We start from the raw sequence: 25,610 nt of genomic DNA on the forward strand, positions 1-25,610 counted from the left end.
AAGGGGTTATGGACTCCCCAAAGGGAGTGCCCCCATCCCCCATTGTTTCCAATGGGAGCTAATAGGAGATGGGGGCTACACCTTTGAGGGTCCATAACTTTGGACCCCCTGAACCAAACTTCACCAAATCTGGGTGGTATCATCAGTAGGGGTCTCACGAAGAAGACACTCTGAAATTTTGGTGCTGCTATCTTAACTAATTGCACCCTGACAACAGGCACCCCTAAATTTCCCCAAGATTCTCTTTTTAAATTCACTCCCTTCCCACCAATGCTTGTTTTTCTTTCTTTCTTTTATTCTCTCAGTGCCTAATAAAGGTTGTTGTTGTTGTTGTTGTTGTTGTTAAATCTACCCCCTTAGGCACATGGATTTCAAGGGGAGAATCTGAGGTCCCCAGCCTTTAAACACCATTTAAAATGATGCTGGTTGGGGGTGGATTCCAGCATCACTTGTATAAACCAGGGAGCCCAGATTCTCCTTTTAAATCCACGTTAAAGGGGAGAAGTCTGCTCCCCCCCCCAGTTTGGGGCCACAATAACATTGAAAGTGATGCTGTTTCCCCCAATTGGGGGGACTGGATACAACACCATAAAATGTTTTCATAGCAGTAATAAAACATTTCGAAAGCATTATGGAAATGTTTTCCAAATATTATTTCGGCTGTGTGGCATGGCCCATTGCTATGTTCAGATTTGTGAGATGGGGGATGTTCTATAATGTGATGGTGACTTTGAAACGACCTGGTGGAAAAAATCATTGTTTGGTCATGGTGGGGGCCACCCGTGGGGCGGGGGGGGGGGCATCAAACTCAGGTTTTGCCCAGGGCTCAAGTTTGCCTAGGTACGCCCCTGTGAGGCAGGGAAGGGAACTGAAACTCCCTAACCATGGAAGGCTGTGTGGGCTGTGTGTTTGAAAGATGAAAAGTCAAGAAATAGTTGATTATGTGCTACATCATTGCCCCCTGTACAGTATTGCTAGATCTAGGTTGCTAGAACCTTTATTATTGGGTCGCGGTGAGCAAGAAAAGACTGTATTTCTTTTAAAGGATGAAGTTACAGAAGTTCTTGAACAGACAGTTAAATTTCTTTGTCTTGTAATCCTTAAACGTTCTTTATATAATATTAGGACTGTGGTTATTTTAACGGTCGACTGTCTTATATCTGCTGCGCCTAAGTTTTCAAGAATAACCTTGTTTAAATGTATATGCCAATAAACCAATCAGCCATATTGGTTGAATGGTTGAGTCCATTTATTTTTCAAAATATCTACGGATGTATAAGAAACAGAAGGGAAACAGCTTATCACACTTGAAGAATATTTATATATATTATTTTCCTGTGGCAATAAAAGGGTTAAGATAAGATACAGCATACTGGGGGCGGGGGGGGGGGGATCACAGATCTAACTGGTCTCCCAATCTCAGACGATGACTCGATTTGCATGCTTTCTTTCAGAAACTTGTATGTTCTTGCATCTAAGCCCCAGTTCTCTCCAGGAAATAACCTTGTTTTAGGTCTGTTGCATTTCAGAGTGCAGGTGGGGAATTCACATGGTGGAATGTTCCTGAGCATAAACCTCAGTCTCGCCAACTGAAAACCACTAGCTGGGACTTTGGAAGGAAAAGGCAAATGCATTGTGAGCTGTAAGAAGCTGCCATAAGAAACCATTTGAAATAAATATTCAGAGTCATTTGAAATAAATATTCAGAGTCATTGGTCGTCTGGAGAGCCACAAGACTGGGCCTTGGGTCTGGTGCCGAAACCTTTGCCAGGACAACTGATTCAATTCGCAGTGACCAATCTGTTTGCAACTCCATGCTGATATCCACTGCACACATTTTTTAAATCCCAGAGCCACAATATGCTTTTTTTTTTTGCAAGAAAAGCAACCAGTGAACTAAAATAGTGGCATGCAGCAAGCTGTTTTAAATTGATTTTAAAAAATAACATTCATTATCTTTTTAAAAAGGTATTTAAATTAGCAACACTATTTTAGAAGAAAATCACTGCCGCCGTTACCTTGAGCTGCTAAAGACTGCGCTTATTTATCTAACGTCTATAAATAGGATGCTCTGAATTACTCCCTTCTAAATATAACCGGCACTGCCGTCTGTCAAACATTCTTCTACTGTCTGGCAAAACCACAGGAGTGAGCAGGGCCATCAAGGAAAGCTCTGTCTGCAAAGCTCTAGGGACTTTCCCAAATACCAGTATTTCGCTTTGCTGCTACTACGACGTGTTTCACGGCTTTAAATTTGCACTCCGTTCCTAAGGCTTGTGATTGGTGACCTTGTTGTTGCTCTCTTTTTGTTTTGTTTTACACATGAGGAACAGAGGCCAAGAGGTCCTGCTATTGATCTGTCCAAATGAGGTCTGAACCTACTTCCCACTGGATATCCTCTTCTCTGTTTTCTAAAGCAACTCTCTGTTTGAGGCTAAGTGGTTGTAATCTTGTTGAACAGCAGTGGTGGCTGAAATGCACAGGTTGGATCCCACTGGCTTTTCTGCTGTTGCACAGTTATAATTGGCGCAGTTATGGAGATCTCAGGGGCTTGTATGAACAAAAGCCGCATGGGGCACGGTTGCCATGAAGGAAAGAATCCAGGGCAAATGGCTGCTCCTCCCTCTTCCAGGATCCAACCCTATGATTCTGAAAGTACTATCATACAGTACCACATGTTTTAAGAACAAATGTGATATCTGGCTGTATTTTCTAACTCCATGGCAATGAAAACATTGTAAGACAGATCACAGAGATGATAAACTCCATTCTAGAACCTGAGAATCTTTGACTCGTAGAATATCAAAAAGTATTATTTCGATATGTAACTAATAGACTTAATTATAGAGGGGAAGTCAGAGAGGGGGAAGGGAAGGGGAGAAGGGGGATCAGAGGGTGGGGGATTTAATGATTACAGGAGTAGACAAATTTATGTATTAGATATTAAAGTTTTTATGTGTTATATAGAGTAGTGGACCAAACTGCTTTCATTTATTGAGTATTATTATCATGACTATTATTTGCAAATCTGTAAAAAGCGACACATCTACTTTTGTCTTGTTTGAAATGCAATAAATATATTTTTTTAAAAACAAAACAAAAAAGTATTCCGTTTCACAATTGTTGCCATTTTTATTTATTTACGGTAGTTCTCATACTAAAAAAATGATTCGACCAGTTCTGGACATTCAACAGGCCCACTGTCAACAGGTAACAGGAAAACCCAACAACACTTAAGCAGAATTCAGACCCTGCTTTGCTCATAAGGTTTGCACCTTCTTAGCAACGGTGTCAGGGACAACCCAGTAAGGTTGGGATGGGAATATCAGCAATAGAAGTAGAGAATATTATCATCACGTTACATTAGTCCTTCAATTTAAAAAAAATCATCATAGGTTATTTCTCACCCAAATTAACTTGGATCTTCTCACAACCATCCCCCAGTTTCTGTAGAACGCAAAAATAATTTTAAATCTAAAAAAAATGCTTTGATGGTCTTCTTTCTGTCATGTATCTACCGATACAGCCACAATCCTGCAAAGAACGAGGCAGTTTAAACCTTGCAGTGATCAGCAGGATTTCGGCATACAGAAGAAGTGAACAGCTGCAACCTCGGAGTGCAGCTCCAAGCAGGGCTGCCAGTGAGAAGCAAATCAACCCATCCGCGATTGTTTTGCACTGGCGGGAATGCATGCCCACCTTAAAACACTGAGAGAATCCAAAGGACAGATATTGCGGCTGGCAAGCTTAGGAGAGTAGCGCTTGAACTTGATGGGGAGATCTCTGCAATATCGTTTCAGGATCCTTATATTCATTGTCTGGATGCATCAAAGCTGAATAGACTTCAGTGTAGGCTCTGCAGACTAGCCCTGTGGACTGTTTCATGATGTGCTGTCTAAAAACAACAGGAGCAATAGAATGTTATACAAATACACAATGGATGATGCATACACAAATATTTATCTATCAACTTTGGCATTCATGCATCTAATCGTAAGAGAAGAGAAGGAGAGGAGTTTTGGATTTATACTTCCCCCCCTTTCTCTCCTGTAAGGAGACTCAAAGGCGTCACCTTCCCCCCCCCCCCAACAAACACCCTGTGAGGTGGGTGGGGCTGAGAGAGCTCCAAAGAACTGTGACTAGCCCAAGGTCACCCAGCTGGCAGGTGTTGGAGTGCACAAGCTAATCTGGTTCCCCAGATAAGCCTCCACAGTTCAAGCGGCAGTGCAGGGAATCAAACCCAGTTCTCCAAATTAGAGTGCACCTGCTCTTAACCACTACACCATGCTAGTGCTACGAAGAACCCCTTTGGAGCAAAAAGACTGTAAGTGGATCACTGCTCCCCAAAACCACTGTGGTTAACTACATGCTTCCCCCTTGGCTCTAGGATCAGCACTGGCACCAGAGGGAGGCGAAGGAGTGATTGCAAGTGGCCCTGGAGTTTGAGCATCTGCTGTTTGACTTTTACCCCCTTGAACCCAATGTGACCCCCCCCCAAGGATCATCACTGAAAGAATTGAGTAGAAAGGGGTCCACCTGAGACTTCCTGACTTTTCACAATCTCTGTGCTAATTACAGAAGTTTGCAAACTTTTATCAATCGAGGGGGTAGGTTGAAATCGACCCTTTCCTTCCTCTTGGATCCGTTCAGAAGGAGAGCTGTGCTTTGCCCCAACAGGAGATGGGGAGAAGGGGGTGACCCTCCCCGGAAGGGCTGGGGGTAAAAGACAGGTGCAACCAACCCACTAACAAACTTTACAGAGGGTGATTAACTAGAAGGGAAAGATTTTGCGATCAAAGAGTTTGCAGCTCTTTGCATGCCCACCTTAGTTTGAGATCAAAGAATCTGCAGCTGCTTCAACAGTGATTCAGAAAGAATTATGAAGGAGAAGGAGAAGGAGGAGGAGGAGGAGGAGGAGGAGGAGGAGGAGGAGGAGGAGGAGGAGAAGGAGAAGGAGGAGGAGGAGGAGGAAGAGAAGGAGGAGGAGGAGGAGGAGGAGGAGGAGGAGAAGAAGAAGAAGAAGAAGAGGAGGAGGAGGAGAAGAGGAGGAGGAGGAGGAGGAGAAGGAGGAAAAGCAGGAGGAGGAGAAGGAGGAGGAGGAGGAGAAGGAGGAGAAGAAGGAGGAGGAGGAGAAGAAGGAGGAGGAGGAGGAAGAGAAGAAGGAGAAGCAGAAGAAGGAGAAGGAGAAGAAGGAGGAGGAGAAGGAGGAGGAGGAGGAATTTGGATATATACCCCACCTTTCTGTCCTGTAAGGAGACTCAAGGTGGCTTACAAGCTCTTTTCCCTTCCTCTCCCCACAACAGACACCTTGTGAGGTAGGAATGGAGGAATGTCCGCTGCCATCCTATGCCCAAATGTAGCTGCTAGTCAAGTGGGTGAGCACTCTGGACTTTGGTTCAAGTTCTAGAGCCTCCCTGTGTTTTAGCATCTGCAGCACACTGCCAAAACAGCCTCATGCAGACACACAAGAAAACAATGAATTATGAATTGCTACCTCATTTACAATGGAAAAACAGAAAGTAAACCCAAATACTTACTTAACAGAAGCACTGAGAAGAAAGTTTATTTGTGGCATTAACAGACTATCAGGAGCAGACAAATAACGATCAAACTGAACCTATGGTTAAACAAAAGAAGAACATATAGTATTATAGGGAATTTGTGACTCACAGAATGGTACACAATGGTACACAAATTCTTATAGCTGATTGCCAAAGGATGGCCCATGTACAGATTTTAAAAAACCACAGAACGAGGCAAGGCACAGACACAGTTTAAAATTCAGCATATCAAGGAAAAGCTAAAGGTTTTCAAAAATATACTATCCCTTTTTAAACATTACGTATTTTAAAAAATGGTTTCCATCTGGGAGTCAGCTCCACTCATGTTAAGAGCAATGTGTGTACATATGCTAGTTAGTGCTGCCAAGTGCCTGGTGAGATACAGGGATTCCTGGCCCACAGCTCTTGTTGCCTGCCACTGCTCTCAGCAGCAACAGTGGCGCATGTAGCACTGCGTTACTTCTGGTAAAAACATGGAAGTGACACAGGGTAGCTCCAGGAATTTCCAGAATAGCATAGTAAACCATAGTAAAGTAAAAACCATAGTTTCCAGCAATTCCTAGATCCCCCAGATGTCACTTCCAGGTCTTTATTGGAAGTGATGTACTGCTGCAATTGGTGTCATTCTCCACCTCTATGTCCCCAGCCACAACCCTAGCATATGCAGACTTTTTTTTTTTAAAGGAGCTCAGATGGAATTTGGGGTTGCCATAGCAATCCGTACTGGCACATTCTAAAAAAAATCCAAACTTCACATACACGCTACAGGGGTCTGTGCTATCAGTCACAGACCAGGAAAGGGATTTGGGCGTCTTAGTTGATAGTTCCATGGGAATGTCAACTCAATGCATGGCAGCTGTGAAAAAGGCAAACTCTATGCTGGGGATAATTAGGAAAGGAGTTGATAATAAAACTGCAAGGATTGTCATGCCCTTATATAAAGCAGTGGTGCGACTGCACTTGGGAGTACTGTGTTCAGTTCTGGTCGCCACATCTCAAAAAGGATATCGAAGAGATAGAAAAAGTACAGAGAAGGGCAACGAGGATGATTGAAGGATTGGAGCACCTTCCTAATGAGGAGAGGCTGCAGCGTTTGGGACTCTTTAGTTTGGAGAGGAGACGTCTGAGGGGGGATATGATTGAAGTCTATAAAATTATGCATGGGGTAGAAAATGTTGACAGAGAGAAATTTTTCTCTCTTTCTCACAATACTAGAACCAGGGGGCATTCAGTGAAAATGCTGGGGGGAAGAATTAGGACTAATAAAAGGAAACACTTCTTCACGCAACGTGTGATTGGTGTTTGGAATATGCTGCCACAGGAGGTGGTGATGGCCACTAACCTGGATAGCTTCAAAAAGGGCTTGGACAGATTTATGGAGCAGAAGTCGATCTATGGCTACCAATCTTGATCCTCCTTGATCTCAGATTGCAAATGCCTTAGCAGACCAGGTGCTCAGGAGCAGAAGAAGCAGAAGGCCATTGCTTTCACATCCTGCATGTGAGCTCCCAAAGGCACCTGCTGGGCCACTGCGAGTAGCAGAATGCTGGACTAGATGGACTCTGGTCTGATCCAGCAGGCTAGTTCTTATGTTCTTATGAGGTGTGATGGTAGTAATAGCTAGCAGGAAAGGAGTCCATTGAAACGATGAAAAAAATGGGAAGGAGAGAATACTGGGGAAGAGGTTGGTGTAGTGGTTAAGAACAGGTGGATTCTAATCTGGAGACCGGGTTTGATTCCCCTCCAGTGGCATAACTAGGCAAACTGGAGCCCTGGGAAAAACCTGAGTTTGATGTCCCCCCCCCCAGACGCGGGCCCGGTGCAACGCACACACCCCGGCCCCCTTGTAGCTACGCCCAGTGGCATATCTAGGCAAACTAGAGTTTGGTGCCCCCCCATGGGCAGCCGCCCTCCCCCACCATGACCAAGCAATGATTTTTTTACACCAGGTTGTTTCAAAGCCACCATCACATTATAGAACATGTCCCAACTCACAAATCTGAACACAGCAATAGGCCATGCAACACAGCAGAAATATATTTTTGAAAACATTTTCAAAATGCTTTCAAAATGTTTTATTACTGCTATGAAAACATTTGATAGTGTTGTCTCCAGTCCCCCCAATTGGGGGAAACAGCATCACTTTCAATGTTATTTAAACTGGGAACCCCAGATTCTCCCTTTAAGGTGGATTTAAAAGGAGAATCTGGGCTCCCTAGTTTAAATAAGTGATGCTGGAACCCACCCCCAAACAGCATCACTTTCAATGGTGTTTAAATTAGGGAGACCAGATTCTCCTTTTAAATCCATCTTAAAGGGGGAATCTGGGGTTCCCAGTTTAAACAACATTGAAAGTGATGCTATTTTGGGGTTGATTCTCCCCCACCCTGAAACAGCATCACTTTCAATATTTAAACTGGAGACCTCAGATTCTCCCTTTAAATCCATGCCAAAGGGGGTGGATTTAAAAGGAAAATCTGGGGAAATTTGGAGGGTGCCTACTGTCAGGGGTGCAATTGTTAAGCTAGCAGCACCAAACTTTCAGGGTATCTTTAGGAGACTCTCCTAATGATACCACCCAGGTTTGGTGAAGTTTGGTCCGGGGGTCCAAAGTTATGGACCCTCAAAAGGGTAGCCCCCATCTCCGATTAGCTCCCATGGGAAACAATGGGGGATGGGGCACCCCCTTTAGGAGTCCATAACTTTGGACTCCCTGAACCAAACCTCACCAAACCTGGGTGATAGCTTCAGGAGAATCTCCTGAAACATGCTAGCCTAAAAACTGCGCCCCCCGCAGGCCAAAAACAGAAAACCCACTAAAATACCAAAAAACTCCACAAAAGAACCCTGCATTTTTGGCGCCTGCCACAAGGGGGTGCCCTGGGCAACTGCCCACTTTGCCCAATGGGCATTACGCCCCTGTTCCCCACTCCTCCGCCTGAGTGGCAGAGGCTTATCTGGTGATCCAGATGTGTTTCTGCACTCCTGCATTCCTGCTGGGTGACCTTGGGCCAGTCACAACTTTCTCAGAATTCTCTCAGCCCCACCTTCCTCACAAGGTGTCTGTTGTGGGGAGAGGAAGGGAAAGGAGCTTGTAAGCCACCTTGAGTCTCCTAACAAGAGAGAAAGGTGGGGTATAAATCCAAACTCTTCTACTTCTTACTCTTCCTTGACCTTACTAGCTACCCCAAAAGCATGAAATAAAGGATTGCAGGATGCTTACCCAGAGCTTCGATATTTAATGCCTAGTTACATGAATGTGTGCCCTGTATTGAGTCAGCCCATTTGTCTATCAAGGCTAATATTGTCTACTCTGGCCTACTCAGCAGCTTTCTTGGGCAGAGGTCTTTCATGCCTATTATAATTAAACTGGAGATGCTGGGAAATCAAACCTGGGGACCTTCGGCATGCAAATCAGATGCACCCAGCCTCAAATGTGCTAAAAAGCCATTTCGCGTTCTTGGCAATTACGATTTGCTTTCTGCAATTAAAGGTAAACCACAAAGGTCCTAGAGCTCAAGACAAAATTTTGTTTGTTGATTTCCAAGGTGTAAAACTCATATATGAATAGCTCTATTTTGCCACTCTATTTTGGTTGCTTAAATTAAAGCAATGCTAGATATCAATGATTAGAAGCAAATGGATGTATTTTGGAACACCACGGTGAAACTGCTGTGAAAGAAGACAAAGAGTTTGGATTTATATCCCCCCTTTCTCTCCTGCAAGGAGACTAAAAGGGGCTTACAATCTCCTTTCCCTTCCCCCCTCCCCCCCCACCACAACAAACACCCTGTAAGGTGGGTGGGGCTGAGAGAGCTCCAAAGAACTGTGATTGGCCCAAGGTCACCCAGCTGGTGTGTATTGGAGTACACAAGCTAGTCTGGTTCACCAGATAAGTCTCCACAACTCAAGTGGCAGAGTGGGGAATCAAACCCGGTTCTCCAGATTAGAGGGCACCTGCTCTTAACCACTACACTACGCTGGCTCAAATTCCTGGCTTAGAAAATTATGTTTCTAAGTCAGGAATTTGCTAGGAAATCTCTTTTTTTAAAAAAGCATCTAACCATCTGTACCAAAGGTGTGGTGTCTTATTTTATATCTTGAATTTTAAAACATTTTATGGTGCAACTTTGTGACAGTTCTTTTAGCAAGATGATAATATGATTTAAGAAAATGTCAAAATACAGCCAAAACAAAAACACAGTTTCGACTGAGCTCTTGCAAACAGGGTACAAGCGTCCGTGTGGTTCCTTCAAAATATTTTTGTCAGTTGCCATGCAACAGCTTAACCATGTTTGGATGAGGTTACTTTTTTAAAAGCTTTCAAAATCCCATTAAATATATAAAACCATTATCTAACCTACTCAATATTTCATGAGATTTCCAGCACTCAACAGTTCAAAAGATTGGCTGTTGTGGTTTTCCGGGCTGCGTGGCTATGGTCTGGTAGTTTTTGCTGCTAACGTTTTGCGCTCACCTAAGGCTGACATCTTCCAAGGCAGGTCCCACATTCGCTGTGTGACCACAAACTGGCTGTGTGACCACAACCACACAGCCCTGAAACCCCTTAACAGCCAGTTGATTCTGGCTATGAAATGCGTTGACAAAGTTCAAAAGATTTCAAAGATTAATAAACGAATGAAACCAGAGGCTTTTCTTTTCGGACATGCGGACGGATATCTGGAAGGAAATGATGGAAAGTTGTTTTTATACATGATAGCGCAAAAATGTAAAACTCCATCTACATTTACAATAGAAGAATGGCTTGTGAAGTTATTGCAAGTGGGCTGGCTAAACTCACTTCTATGGTTGGAGAAAAGAACATTAAATTTTGAGTTGACTTGCGGATTTGAGGGATAGAAGAATAAGATTTAATAGAGAAAAGTGCAAAGTTTATCATCAATGACAATTAAGAACTAATTTTATATATGCCATTAGAGAGCCAGTAGTAATATCTTTATGTGTCAAGACTTAATGCGGGTGAAATTGGGAGCCCTTCGGTTAAATGTATTTTCGGGGGTGGGGGGGTGTCTTTTCTTTTGTGTTTGTACTTTTTAAAAGTCTTAATAACAATATTTTATAGTATCCCCTCCCCGCCAATGTCATAACAGTGACTAACACAACAACATGTACCACTGAACAACTTCATAGCATGCCTTACCATTGCAGCTTTTAGTGATGTGGAATCCATACTGGGTACATTTGCCAAGGGACCCTAAAAGTACAGAAACCCAGCCAAATAAATAAATAAGTTAAAACCTAAACAGACAAGAGAGGATCAACTTGTGTCTTTGCGATTCTATAGGTGGAAACCGTGTGTGTGTTTGCCACCCCACGACAGAGGCGTAGCTGGGCCAAACTGCGCCCGGTGCGCAGTGTGTTTTTTCCGCCCCCCCCATGGCCCCCTCGTGACATCCCCCCACGGTACCCCCCTCCCCCCTTCGCACACTTACCTACGTTCCTTTTCTATTTCTAGTACTTTTTGAGGCTGAAAAAGCGGCCTCTTCACAGGTAAGTGTGGGAAGGGGGGCGAGGTGAGCGTGTGCTGCGGGGGGCGCTGCAGGGGGCTGCGGAGGGGAGGCACGGGGGAAAGGGAGAGGGGCCGGGGGTGATTTTCCGCCCCCCAGGCGTGCACCCGGGGCACGACGCCCCCCTTTTCCCACGGCGCTCCGCCACTGTCCCACGGGACTCTAGAGCAGTCTTGAGTTTACACAAATAATGGGAAAGGGGTTCAGTCATCATAACATGCAACATTCTTGTGTCTGGATTATGGAGAGGGACATTGGATTGGGCATTATTATTACTTAGTTTATCATGGTGTACTCAGGTTTGAATCCCCACTCGTACTATGGAATCTTTTTTTTCTACAGTGGAAGCACACCACTTTCACTTCCCCCAACCAACGCAGAACCGCATTTTTATCTTTTGGGGGGACAGTGTACAGTTAATTATTCTGGATTCTCAAGCGTATTGATTGTTTGAGAGTACTACACACAGTTTAGACCAGAAAGGTTGGGTCTTTGCTATTTCCCCAAACTAGTACTTACCTGTTCTGGTCTGTGTTGCTGTACAACATTGTAGATGTAACTTAAGCCTGTTCTAGTTAAAACAAAGGCAGCTTGTTCATTTATAAGTGTATCCAAATGTGCTTCAATCTAAAATAGGAAAAGAAGACATCTTCATTTACTGGGCATGCCAGGAGACAGTTGCTATGTGCAATGGATGGGATTCTGACTATGCTGCAAAATGAAGTTACTCAGCTATCGAGCCCTTCGCCAGAAACTATTTCAAAAGCAGTTGCTCCCATGAATGTAATATAATTTGCATTAAAATCGCAAGCTGCTGCTTGCTTGCTTCCCTGCTCTGCCGCCTGAGCTGTGGAGGCTTATCTGGGGAACTAGATTAGCCTGTGCATTCCGACACATGCCAGCTGGGTGACCTTGGGCTAGTCACAGCTTCTCGGAGCTCTCTCAGCCCCACCTACCTCACAGGGTGTTTGTTGTGAGGGGGGAAGGGCAAGGAGATTGTAAGCCCCTTTGAGTCTCCTGCAGGAGAGAAAGGGGGGATATAAATCCAAACTCTTCTTCTTCTTCTCTTCTCACTAAAATAAAAATGGAGACTCTCACCCCACCCCACACACACGTTGGAAAACGGTAGCCAATTTTGGACACCTTCCATTCTTTTAAAAATAGTTGGTGCTGCAGCTCTGGCTGACCTCTGCTTTTCTTTGCTCTGCTGCATTTCGTTTGAGAGGTTCTTTCAACCTCCCCTTAATGGAAGTCCCCCCCCCCCCTTGCGGCCGTATGCATTTGCGTGTTTACTTTATATATGAAGGCTGCGAGGATACACACATTTAAGAAGACCGTGTTATATTTATTAAGCGTTAATGTTTAATGACAAAGAAAACATTGAGAGATTGACTTTGGACGTTTACCTGACACTGTAACATCTCCAGTCGTTTGTCGGTGAACTCAAACAGAGCTAGAGTCGTCTTCATCATATGAAGGGAATTCACCATGAAGGTCGCCATGTCCGCAGACCCCAAGTTACTGGCAGACATGGTGCACACCTGCAGCAGAGGATCCAGGACACAGGATAGCACCTAGGGAGGGAAAGAGAAACCACAGAAGAAATGCTGTGACTGATGGCATTTCTCATGCATGCATTGTTCTATTATTATGATTATTTTAATTTTGTCTGATATCACAGCTCCCAGTTCATTAGCTAGTTGTTGGCCTATCATTACCCAGAGGCCTAGGGTGTTGTAACGTATCAACATAGTGTTCGTGTAGAACCCACCAGGGCTGCCTTTCAAATCTGACAGATGTTGATTGTCAATTTAAAGAGGTCTCATGTTTTCAGGACGGTGCACAGGGTGCCGATTACCACTGGGACGACCTCAGCCGGTTTGTGTCATAGTCGCTGAATCTCTATCTTCAGATCATGATATTTAGTTTCATATTTAGTTTGTTATGTTTATACAGCTGTCAGTTCTTTCGCTGGTTATTGTTGGCCTTTCATTACAGCTCGAGGCCTAGGATGTTGTAATGTATCGGTGTAGTAGTGGCGTAGGAGGTTAAGAGCTTGTGTATCTAATCTGGAGGAACTGGGTTTGATTCCCGGCTCTGCCGCCTGAGTTGTGGAGGCTTATCTGGGGAATTCAGATTAGCCTGTGCACTCCCACACATGCCAGCTGGGTGACCTTTCGACAATACAAGGAAGAGATGGCTTGATTCTAAAATGGAAACTGAAAAATGAACAGTTCTGGAGACACTTAAAGGTAAAGCTAGTTCACTGTGCAAGTGCCAGTCAGAAACCAATCCACAGATGCAGGTGAAACGTCATGCTACTGGAAATTGGCCACCTGCCAAGGAAAACTGTCTCCTTGGCAGATCAGTGAAGTAATCCACCTGCTCTTAACCACTACACTCAAGAAGAAGAGTTTGGATTTATATCCCCCCTTTCTCTCCTGCAGGAGACTCAAAGGGGCTGACAATCTCCTTGCCCTTCCCCCCTCACAACAAACACCCTGTGAGGTGGGTGGGGCTGAGAGAGCTCCGAAAAGCTGTGACTAGCCCAAGGTCACCCAGCTGGCATGTGTGGGAGTGCACAGGCTAATCTGAATTCCCCAGATAAGCCTGCACAGCTCAGGCGACAGAGTGGGGAATCAAAACCGGTTCCTCCAGATTAGAATGCACCTGCTCTTAACCACTACGCTACTGCTGCTCAAGGCAAGAGACGGCCACCGCCTGCCAACCCGAAAACCCGCAACATCCAAGTGATTCTGGCCATGAAAGGCTTTGACAATACATTTCCTCACACTTCTGTGGCTCTCCTTTCTTTCTTGTATGCCAAAGCTCCACACAAGCCAACCACCTTTCAAGGACTCTGCTCATTTCCCTCAACAGCTCTTGTGTTCAGAAGACAGGTGCATTCTTCACCTCACCTCGCCTCGGTCTTGTCAGGAAGAGATCAGTGCAGCAAAAAAAAAAGTTCCTGACGCAGTACTTATTTTAAGACCCTGGGAGAAGCTGGCGATGGATTAAAAAAAACAAAACTACTTTTTAAAAATCGATTCTTACTCCACTGAGAATTACAGCCTACTACAGTGGTGGCAAACCTTTGGCACTCCAGATGTTATGGACTACAATTCCCATCAGCCCCTGCCAGCATGGCCAATTGGCAAGGCCTGATGGGAATTGTACTACAATTTTTTGAAGGCAGAGATAGAAGGTGAGCAGATTAATTCAAATTTATTGACAGATGCAGTGGAAGAACATGAAAACAGCGACCTGTAAGTGACTTGTCAGGGAGTGTGGGAAGAAAACGGGACAGCCCGACCTCCCCTGCAGGAGTAGCCATCAGGGTCGATTTACTGGTGCTGTAAGAAGTGGCTACGCGGTTATGAGCAACGTTTCCTTCAAGCAGCACAGCCCCGCAGACACCATATTGGTGCCATGCAGATCAGGCGGCCACCAGCAGGGGGAGCTCTCGCAGAGCTCTTGCAGGTAGCTTTGGGTCGTTCAGTGATAAAGAACTTCCACGCAGTTCCCTACCGAAGGCATAACTATTGGTTATGAGGCACCTTCTCCTCCATCCTTGTCATCCTCTCTGAGCTTTTTACAGAGAAAATCACGCATGGCATCCTGGTATCTCCACTATCACATCTTTCTTGAGCTGCCGCTCAGTTGCATACTGATAAACGGTTAACTCTGATACTGACCAGAGTGAACCATTCCTCATATTTATTAAAACACACTCACAATGATAACAACAATACAATTTCCTCACACTTGTGGGGTCCTTCTTTCCTCCTTATATGCTAAGGCTCCGCACAAGCCAAGTCCCTTTCAAGGACTCTGCTCATTTCCCTCAACAGCTCCAGTGTTCACATACATACTGCCTGCCGCCAGGTGGCTAAGATCAGCACATCCCCCAGCTTTTCAAAAGAAAAGTCTACCTGTACAAAGTCAGCTTGTCGAGTATCCACTGGGACGACGCAGGAATCGTGGGACGCTAGAATCTCACGCAGCAGCAGCAGCGTTTGGTTCAGCGCAGAGCTTGGGCCCAGATCAGCAGGGGGGAGCTCAATCTGAAAGAGAAGAGACAGTCCTGTTGCGAATACATTTCTCAAAATCCAACCTATCTACATGACACAACACAGGGCCACCCAATCATGCTGGGGGACAGGCATACAACCAGTGCATACCAAACCCTTTTCAATGGCCCAAAGCTAGCCCCAGTCCTTCTTTCCATCCATTTCTGCATAACTTCAACCCCTCTGTCTGGTTTGTTGATAGTAGAAATGCTCCCTTTGATACAAAGGAGAAGGAGAGTTCTGAGTACCCATCTGCTCCCAAATTGGAATGGGCCCAGAGGAGGGAATCCATGCCCTACGAGGAGAGACTTAGGGTATGTTCAGTTTGGTGAAGAGAAGGTTAAGAAGTGACATGATAGCCGGGTTTAGATATCTGAAGGGATGTCATGTTGGTGAGGGAGAAAGATTGTTTTCTGCGGCTCCAGAGACTAGGACCAGGAGTAATGGGTTCAAGGTGAAGGAAAAGAGATTCCACCTAAACATCAAGAAAAATGCACTATCTCGGAGTGTGGAGTTCCCTTCTTTGGAGGTTTTTAAAGAGAGGCTGTCAGGAGTGCTTTGATTGTGTGTTCCTGCATTGCAGGGGGTTGGACTTGGTGGCCCTTGGGGTCTCTTGCAACTCTATGATTCTATGCTCCCCTTTCTTTCAGGAACTGGGAATGGGAAGAACATATTCATGTTCCCACAGCATAAATGGGAACTGTTTTTCAATTGCCAGTGGACCACAATTTTCTGGTTCAGCTGTTTGGGAAAGCCAGTGTGATATAGTGGTTAGAGCAGGGGTCTTCAAACTATGGCCCTCCAGATGTTCATGGACTACAATTCCCATCAGCCCCTTCCAGCATGGCCAAGTGGTAGGGCTCATGGGAACTGTAGTCTATGAACATCTGGAGGGCCATAGTTTGAAGACCCCTGGGTTAGAGTGTCAAGCTAGAATCTGGGAAACCCAAGTTCGAATCCCTTCTCTTCCATGGCAACTTGCTGGGTGACCTTGGCAGTAGCGGAGCTGCCACGGGACAGGTGGGCGCTAGAAGCGCGCCATTGGGGTCAAGTGGGGGGTGGAAAATCACCCCCTGCACCCCTACCCCCCTCGTCAGGCCACTGCTGGGTGCCCCTGCCTGGCCCCACCCCACCAGCCAGGTCCCATGGCCCGGAGCAGCCTGGCAGGGCCAGGCCACGGGGGTGGGCATTGGCCCAGACAGGATGCTTTTTTAGCTGGCTGCTCTTTGCACCCCCCCCCCCACACACACACACTCTTACTTAGTTTAACCAGCAGCCCAGCCAGGTTGCTTTTTAAGCTGGCTTGAGTTGCAGTCAACTGCACTAAAGTAAGTGGGGGGCCACGGGGGGGGGATTTCCACCCACCCCCCGCCACTGGACTTTGGGTCAGTCACACATTCTCAGTCTAACATGCATCTCCAGGTTGTTGCAAGGATAAAATAGATGAAAACCATGTTAAGACACCTTGGGTCCCCACTGGGAAGGCTAGGTATAAATAGAGTGAATACATGAATATTATTTGAACTGTCAAAGACTGACATCTGTGTGAAGCCAAAAGATCTGTTTAACTACTGGTAATGTCAAACTTGCAATGGTATCTTCAGGAGGCAGGCTGTAGCAAACCATAAGGCGATCCGGCTGGCCTCTATAAGGGCCAGGGCCTTTACGGCTCTGGCCCCTACCTGGTGGAACAGGCTTCCAAGTGAGATCAGGGCCCTGCGGGACTTACAAAGTTTCCGCAGGCCCTGTAAAACGGACCTGTTCCGCCAGGCATTTGGCCAGCCGGGATGATGTCAACTCTGCCATAAGAACAGCTGGCCTCCCGTGAGTATATAAAGGGGGAGGGAGGGGCTGAAGCCATCGGGAGTCTTGTTATTTTACGTATTTATATAAATTATATACGATGTTTTAAGCTGTTTTTACAATTGATGGACACCGCCCTGAGCCTTTGGGGAGGGCGGTATACAAATATAATAAACAAACAAACAAACAAACAAACAAACAATTCTGCTGCAACTAACAACACTTTCCCACACCGTACGTGCAACTAGCCTGAAGAACACAGCACCAAAATGGAAACAGTGTGCTCTTAGATAGTTATGCGATTTCACAAAGTTTGTTGTATTCTTCCTTCCATCAACCCCTTTTTCTCTTTCTTTTCTTATCATTTAACTTTGAACAACATTCTGGATGAATGTTTATGCTGGCTACTTGAAATTCCGACTTTGTTCCCAAAGTAGTGTGTGTGATTAACAGAGCGAAATGCTTGTGTCCGAAACTGTACCTAACAGAACCAGTGTGAGAGTGTCAAGAGCGGGATCTGGGAGATCAGAACTGATTCCGTGCAGTGCAGGCTATAGAAACAAGAGAGCGACTGATCCCCAAAACAAACCTTATCCATCAGTTTGCTTGCATGTAGGCTCAAACTGTTGAAGAATATCTTCTTACTCAACAGGTGCATCTCTTCAATCGTTGTTAAAAGCATGGCTGAACTGTTTCTCACAATATTACTGAAAATTGAAAAAAAACAGAGAAAAAGGTTTAATTATATCTCAGAAAGACACATCAGGTCTTTTTATTGTAATATTCTGTACCTAAAATTAAAGAACACTGTTTCTCGCATGGTGAACTGATGCCCTATTTGTAGGCAACCGAAGAATAGTTGGGTTTTATACGCAGCTTTTCTCTATTGTTGAGGAGGCTCAAGGCGGCTTGCAAATTCCTTCCCTTCCTCTCCACTCAGTTGACACCTTGTGAGACAGGTGGGGCTGAGAGAGTTCAGAGAGAATTGTGACCAGCCTAAGGTCACCCAGGAAGTTTCATGTGGAGGAGTGAGGAATCAAACCCAGTTTTCCAGATTAGAGTCTGCCACTCTAACCATTACACAACGCTGGCTCTCCAAAGAGAGAGCCTGATCTCATCAGATCTTGGAAACTATGCAGGGTTAGTACTTAGATGAGAGACCATTGAGGAAGGACATGACAAACCACCTCAGCCTCTCACTTGCCTTGCAAGCCCTTGCTAGGGTTGCCGTTAGTCAGCTGCAACTTGACAGCACTTATGAAAGTAATCTTATTTAGAACTGCTGATTTACAGCCTTCATACTGTGAAACAAGTTTCTTCTGTTCTTGTTAGAAATAAAGTTTTAAAAATAAACCAGAAAGCCATCCTAAGGAACTCTGATTGCTGCACTAAATTGGAAAGCTCAGAAGTTACCAAATTTGAGACCCGTGAGAAGCAAGGATCTCTCCCAAAAATGGTGCAATGATGAAAACCAGGCAAACCGAATGGTCCAGCAAAGTACTGTAATTGCCTCTGCTTGAAGTATGGACTGGCAGAAAGAGCCACCATCAGAAAGGTACCTTAAATGAAAAGCTAATATGAAAATACACCTTAGAGGGGTTTTGAATGATCAAATTATAACTGGATTTTTAATTCAGAGCTAGTGTGGTAGAGCGAGAGTCAGCATAGTGTAGTGAGTAACAGCAGGTTGACTCTAATGTGCAGAACCGGTTCGATTCCCCAGTGTGGTGGAAGTGTGGCGGAGTCTTACCTGGTGAACTGGATTTGTTTTATCGACCAATATCCAACGGTGTATAGCGGATAAGTTCCAACACAAAGATATATCTCGCTAATACACGAGCCTCGATATAAAGTGCACAGTGCGTTTATTGTGCTATTGTGATTCCTAAACATCCACTTATCACTATACCTAACGGACTACCACTATATACTACTGCCTAATTCTAACACATTAAAAACACTGATTACCAAACATACCATTCTACTCATAACATACAATTAAATATTCAAGAACCATTAAGGATGTGGAGGTTGGAATCTTTTCTAGATTATATATTATAACGATTGGTGAAGTCAAACCTGATTATAGTTTAGTAAGTAATAATTACAAATATGACAACCCCCAAATAGGGGATTATAATATGTATGAGATTTCTTTCTTACTTGTAAGATTTGGTGGAAAATGTTAACTGTTACATAGTGTATATTTGTTTTTTCTGTAATTTTGCAACTTTAATAAACTTTATTTTTTAAAAAAGAATGTGGAGGTTGGGGGTGTCACCCCCTCCAGTTTTTATAGTCTAATAATATTTGTTTCCTCCTCTTCTTGGACCATGAAAACAACTCAATTGTCCATAACAAAACTGCAATGAGGCACAAGCCTCGGAGGTCATCCAAAAAGATAGGCTTCTCTTTTCTCTCCGTCTGGGCATCTAAAACAGGCTGCGTGTGTATTCCAAAAGACTCTTCTTCAGCTTAAAGTAGGTAGTGTAATGGAATGATGCTATCGCTACAGTAAAGGGAAGTCACATATGATTGTGAAAAGCATCTTTGCCTTTTGATCTCCTGGAGGGAGGACAGGAAACTATGCAGAGGTGCTAGGATGAAACTTCAAAGGCCTAAGTTACCTCATGGCCTGAACAGAGTTTTCCTGAGAGGGGGAAAACAAAGGTTTTTGAATTCCATCTTGAGAGGTGGTCAGAGAAGCATCTCTGGGCCATGGGTTCCCGGAATGGGGACAAAGAACCAAAAAGGAATGAAATCAGCTGAGCAATCTCTTAACTGCATTTATGTTTTATTTCTTTGATTTCTGTTTTTCAATAAAAATCGTTGAGACCTCAGCTGGTTGGAGTTATTGGAGAAAAAGACCCAAAGGATTTTACTGAAAGAAGTGTGGCTCTCCCAGGCTTGCTTTCATGATAGGTAGTCAGTCATTTGATAAGGGTATCATAAGCAGTCAAGCTACCTGTCCCTCTTGATGTGAATCTGAGTTACTGGTGACTCGGATTCAGGCCAAGGACAGGTAGTTTGCTAACCTCAATAATCTAGAGCCAAAGGTAGTTTGCTTTTTCTTCATGGTCTGTTCTGAGTTTACCTGATGGTGTGGTGGTAGAATTTGAGAAGGTTAGAAATTTTATATAGCAGGACTGCTCCCGGTTCAGCCACAATCACCTGTTCAATTCTCACCTGAGGATGAGACAATAGGATGAGACAAAAATAAACATTGACTAGACATTTGACCATGCAGACACTTCAAGTCAGCATCTACACACAAGTCAGCTTCAAGGAATATAAGAAGGCTGGATTTAAGAAATGATTCTATGGCCAGTAACTTCAGCTGGACTAAATACAGCGGCCAGAGCCCTTACAGGGACATCTCGAACATCACATATTCAGCCTGTGCTTCACCAGCTGCGCTGCTCTCAGTTAAACACTGGATCACGTTCACGGTTTTGGTGTAGGAGCAGCAGTGGCGTAGGAGGTTAAGAGCTCGTGTATCTAATCTGGAGGAACCGGGATTGATTCCCAGCTCTGCCGCCTGAGCTGTGGAGGCTTATCTGGGGAATTCAGATTAGCCTGTACACTCCCACACACGCCAGCTGGGTGACCTTGGGCTAGTCACAGCTTTCCAGAGCTCTCTCAGCCGCACTTACCTCACAGGGTGTTTGTTGTGAGGGGGGAAGGGCAAGGAGATTGTAAGCCCCTTTGAGTCTCCTACAGGAGAGAAAGGGGGGGGATATAAATCCAACTCTTCTTCTTCTTCTTCTTCTTCTACTTCCTCTTCCTCTTCTTCTTCTTCCTCTTCTTCTTCTTCCTCTTCTTCAGCTCTAAATGTCTGGGACTGTCATATCTATGGGACCACCTCTTCCATATAACCCCTGGAGGATTGTTTACAGTAAACAGCCTGTCCTGGTCCTAGAAATATCCGGCTGCCCTCAACTAGTGCCAGCGCTTTTCTGGCCCTTCCCCCAGCCTGGGGGAACTCTGTCAAATGAGACCCGGGCCCTGAGGGATTCAGTTCAATTCCGCCAGGTCAATAAGACAGAGATGTTTTGCCAGGCCTATAGCTAAGGCAGCAACAACAGGCTGCCCTATCCCTACGATAAAAATTTTTATTTACTTCATTACTTGAATCAGTAGTTGATTATGATTTGGTTTATAGTTTTACTTTATGTTCCCACCCTGTGGGGTGGTCTTCCTGGGAACCAGAATTTTAATGTGATAACTACAGTGCTGAATGGGATTCGAAACTAATTCAAGTATTTTAATTGTTGACATTTTTTGTATTGTTAGCTATCCAGAGCCTGACTTTGGTGAACAAGGGGCGGGATATGAATAAAATAAAACAGCTAAATGTATAAAATACCCTTCAACCTGCTTTTTCACTGTTTATGGACATATGAGGAAATGCTTAAAAATAACTCTTGCTTACACTGAGAGTTCACAAAGCAAAATATTCTACCTTAAGAGGTCGACAAACACCTTCTGTGATGTGTCCAACTACTTCTTGCATAGTTTCTTCCACACCTGAAAATTAAACAACAGAAGTTATTCAGAGGTATTCTATACATTATTTTTAAAGTAATTTTGATATTATGGGGTGCTGTGTGGTTTCCGGGCTGTATGGCCGTGTTCTAGCAGCATTCTCTCCTGACGTTTCGCCTGCATCTGTGACGTTTCGCCTGCATCTCAGATCCTCTGATGCCAGCCACAGATGCAGGCGAAATGTCAGGAGAGAATGCTGCTAGAACATGGCCATACAGCCCGGAAACCACACAGCACCCCAGTGATTCCGGCTGTGAAAGCCTTCGACAATACAATTTTGATATTATGTTTGACAAAGTCATAAGCTTCTCCTAACTGCTTCAACAACAAATGCAATCCTTCACATTAGGAAAACATAATTCTTTACAAACATACTTTGTAGAAGCATTAGCCCTGCAACCAAGGGGCTTGGGACCATGGGAGGGAAGGGGGTTTGTACCGGGCTCCACGCCGGTGGCATCCAAGACAGAAGCCAGTCAGCAGCAGAATTCACTGATGTCCTCTCCTAGAAGATTTATGAAGCTGCCATATGGGATCAGGCCCCTCAATCTGCACTGGCTCCCCCCTTCCCCACCCTGGTTTGTCATTTTCCGGTAGAAAGCATGGTGGACTATATGCTCCTGTCACAGCTCTTCATGGATGGTTGGAGCATTTTACCGGATCCAATCTTGGAGGCAGACTGAGCCTTCATGCCTGCTTTCCTTGCTATGGGGTCTTGGGGATTAGGCTGTTCAGCAACATACTCAGTTCAGGGCTGTCACTTGGCTCGATCCCTCAGGTGGCAAGGGAACTATGCAGAGGCTCATGCCTGAGTCGAACTCAGGACTTGCCATCCCATCTAATTTTCCTCCAGCAAGCAGGATGGGATGAGGGTTTGTGTCATTGGCGGTCACCCGATATTGGATCCAGACTCGATGCTCCTGTGATTGTGCTCCACAATAGCTGTGGCCTATTTTCCTCCAGCAAGGTGACTGTGGTTTGTACTCTGAGCACCTCTAGTCCCTCCTTTGCTCCTAGGACGGCAATCAGGATCACAGGCCTGGCAAGATCTGATGGAGTAGGTTTCCTCTATTGTAAGCAGCCTCTCTCCTCCTCCCTCTCTCTGCTTTTTTCCCTGATGAGTATCTTCATTGATCCTCCCTCCTGACTCACAATCCCCTTCTCTTCTTCCTCAAGGACTTTCTCTTGCACTGTCCAACATCTTGCAGTCTTCTTCCAGAAGAATTTCCACCTGTAACTGGGCCCATAATCTTCACCTATTTCCTCCTCTGTGTGACCTCTCCTTTAATACAAAATGACTGTTTTCCCTTCTCACCTCCAGCCTCTCTACTTAATTCCTTTGTTCCTGCCCCCCCCCCCCCGCTCCTCCCCCACCTTGCCTCCATTCTGCTGGTCTTTGCTGTGGTTAGATTACTACTCTGCATTTTTTTCAAAAAGATGTCCAAAGCTTCCCCACTCTTAAAAACCTTGGCCACACATTTCTATGAGTGTGAACAACTCCCTCCGCCTTCCATTTGTCAAACTTTTTTTGCTTTCCACTTCAGCCATACCTTCCGCAGTTACAAATTTTAACATGGCTTCCAGGTGCTCTTTTTCAGAAGCAGTAGCTTGATGTAGCCAGGCCAATATATCTCCTACATACCTAAAACAGCAACAAACAAAAATACTCTGCTGCATAAAAGGTTGCTACATTGCCAGAAACACCCCTCCCCAATTTTACTGCAACATACAAGGTCACCATTGTACCTCAAAGGATCATGGGAATGCATTTCGATAGGCCGGGGTGTACCTCCTGGACCACCTCTTGTGAGAGCATCTATAAAGCCCCGGACCATGGCGCTTCGTCTGGCTGTTCCAAACTCATCAAGGGTATATCTGCAACAAAAAGTGATAAGAACAAGGTGATGCGCACAGTTATTGTCGCCACAGTAATCAAGGTACTTTGTTTTATGGGGAATGTAAATTCCATAAATAGAATTATAGTGCAGTTTTATCAGCTGACTCTCAAAACGCTTTCAATGGCTAAGTAATCATTGTGTGAAATCGCGCCCCAGCTTCCTATCAGATCTATACCCCTTTCAGGATAAAGGTGACAGGAAACATGTGCAGTAATCCAACACAAATTCCTGTGTTGTACTACTCTGCAGGGCCGAAGTGCATGCCTGCCCCTCCCTTTCTGATTCTCTGGTAACATTTTAAAATCTTATTCGCTGCTGCCATCAAAACCATTATTATCTGCACTGGGAGATGTAGAATTTTGATAAAATAGCATTTATATCCTCCCTATTTATATCTATTAGTGAGGCCTACCTTTTTGTAAAGTTGCACCTGCTATTTTCTTTCCCATGGCAGTAACAGGAAAGAAAATGGCACGCACAACTTTACAAAAAGGCAGGTATCCCTTGGAGGTCTCCCATTCAAGTAATAACCAGCACCAACCCTGCTTAGCTTCTGAGATCCAATGACATCAGGCTAGCCTGGACCATCCAAGTCAGGGCAAGATTATGATTGCTAATACCAAATGTTCTGTCAACACCCTCTCCAGAAAGTAGAACATTACATGTTATCAGAAGTAGAGTGTCATGGTGCTTTTCTGAGACTTCTTACTTTACTTTCATAATATTTTTATGTAAGCCTTTTCTCACAGTGTCTTAGAAAATTGATTCATTAAACTGGTTCTGGTGGGTTTTCCGGGCTGTGTGGCCGTGGTCTGGTAGATCTTGTTCCTAACCGCCCAGAGCCCTTAGGGGATGGGGCGGTATATCAAATCTAAGAAAGAAATATAAAATAAATAAATAAATTACATTTCGCCTGCATCTGTGGCTGGCATCTTCAGAGGTGTATCACAGAGAAAAGACTGTATTACACTGTGACCAAGAACAAGATCTACCAGACCACAGCCACACAGCCCGGAAAACCCACAATAACTAGTTGAATCTGGCCGTGAAAGCCTTTGACAATACACTGATTCATTAAAGTTATTTATTATGAAAATAAATTTAGAAGCTCTGGGTAAATCCACCCAGTATTACAAGAATGTACTTTCCCATGACCCTTTGTCAACCTCTGTGAGCTGTCCTCATTAACTGCAAAAGCAACGAAAAATTATGTAAGCCTTTTCTCACTGTGACTTAGAAAATTGCTACATTAAAGTTGTGTGCTATTTTTTGCTTTCTTCCCATGGAGACATTGTTGATAAAATATTTGGTATTCTTGCAATTTGTTTTCTTCTCAAGGACCGCTAAGCCTTTCCCCGGGGTTGGCTCTTTATTCACAGATATGTTGGAAATACAAACTTTTAAAGGCAATTTTTTTTTATTTTCCACCATCTTCTCCTCCCTTTTTTCCCCATTCTTTTTTCTTTTGCCATGCCTGATGCAAACTTTCCTTAACTTCCTGGCAGACAGGAATAGAAAAGTGTAGAAGCCAAGCAGAAAAAGCAAACATAGAAAACTGCATATATATCAAAAAAATGAAACTTGATCATGCCCCCAATCTGGGACAAAGGAAATGTATAAGGCTTTAAACTTCTCTGAGGCCCCTTCCGCACATGCAAAATAATGCACTTTCAATGCACTTTGCAGCTGGGCGGAATAGCAAAATCCACTTGCAAACAATTGTGAAAGTGGATTGAAAGTGCATTATTCTACATGTACGGAAGGGGCCTCAGTCTGTAGCCTTAGAGTGCAGCCTTGGAGTTTTGACCTTCACCTGAAAAAGAGTAACAGCCCTTACTCAGGACATAACAAAACATCACCAAAAAAATCAGGACTACCTCTGTTCTCTGGCTGCTTCCACACGGCCAAAAAAACAGCGCCCTAGGGATGGTAAATACACCGTCCCAGGGGTGCTGTTTACACACCTCGGGGAGCAAGGTTTTTCAAAAGCAGTGTCGGAGGGCAGCGTGGGCATGTCTTTCCAACCATCCAGAGCTGCCCAGGAAGGAAAGATAAGTGCCTCACAAACACACTGGGCAACACACAACGCCCCTGAGGGCAGCAGAATCGTTGGGACTGCCCGCACAGGACTGTGAGAGCGGTCTCAATGCTCCACTGACTTTAAGCAGGTAGGAAGCTGCTTCTCTGGCTGTGCGGAAACGGCCT

At 44.7% G+C, this 25,610-nt stretch overlaps 1 protein-coding gene across 2 annotated transcripts in view; it reads right to left on the bottom strand.

Moving 5' to 3' along the window:
* Window positions 1–3,112: 3,112 nt before the first annotated feature.
* The window catches only part of COG6 (component of oligomeric golgi complex 6), a 54,114-nt gene continuing 31,616 nt past the window's right edge, over window positions 3,113–25,610 (bottom strand). The window contains exons 9-20 of one of the 2 annotated variants that reach the window (XM_048499663.1): window positions 23,254–23,382; window positions 23,058–23,149; window positions 21,425–21,489; window positions 20,057–20,148; window positions 17,552–17,669; window positions 15,022–15,153; window positions 12,496–12,663; window positions 11,609–11,716; window positions 10,723–10,776; window positions 5,538–5,617; window positions 3,700–3,895; window positions 3,113–3,534 (exon numbers count right to left, since the gene is read on the bottom strand). In XM_048499663.1, coding sequence (XP_048355620.1) covers window positions 3,748–3,895; window positions 5,538–5,617; window positions 10,723–10,776; window positions 11,609–11,716; window positions 12,496–12,663; window positions 15,022–15,153; window positions 17,552–17,669; window positions 20,057–20,148; window positions 21,425–21,489; window positions 23,058–23,149; window positions 23,254–23,382 — 1,186 coding nt within the window. In that variant the 3' untranslated portion in view covers window positions 3,113–3,534; window positions 3,700–3,747. Of the gene's footprint in view, window positions 3,896–5,537; window positions 5,618–10,722; window positions 10,777–11,608; window positions 11,717–12,495; window positions 12,664–15,021; window positions 15,154–17,551; window positions 17,670–20,056; window positions 20,149–21,424; window positions 21,490–23,057; window positions 23,150–23,253; window positions 23,383–25,610 lie in introns of both variants that reach the window. The other variant, XM_048499654.1, reaches the window with a different exon arrangement.

This window comes from Sphaerodactylus townsendi, linkage group LG01 (assembly GCF_021028975.2).
Source record: "Sphaerodactylus townsendi isolate TG3544 linkage group LG01, MPM_Stown_v2.3, whole genome shotgun sequence".
Taxonomy (NCBI): Eukaryota; Metazoa; Chordata; class Lepidosauria; order Squamata; family Sphaerodactylidae; genus Sphaerodactylus; species Sphaerodactylus townsendi.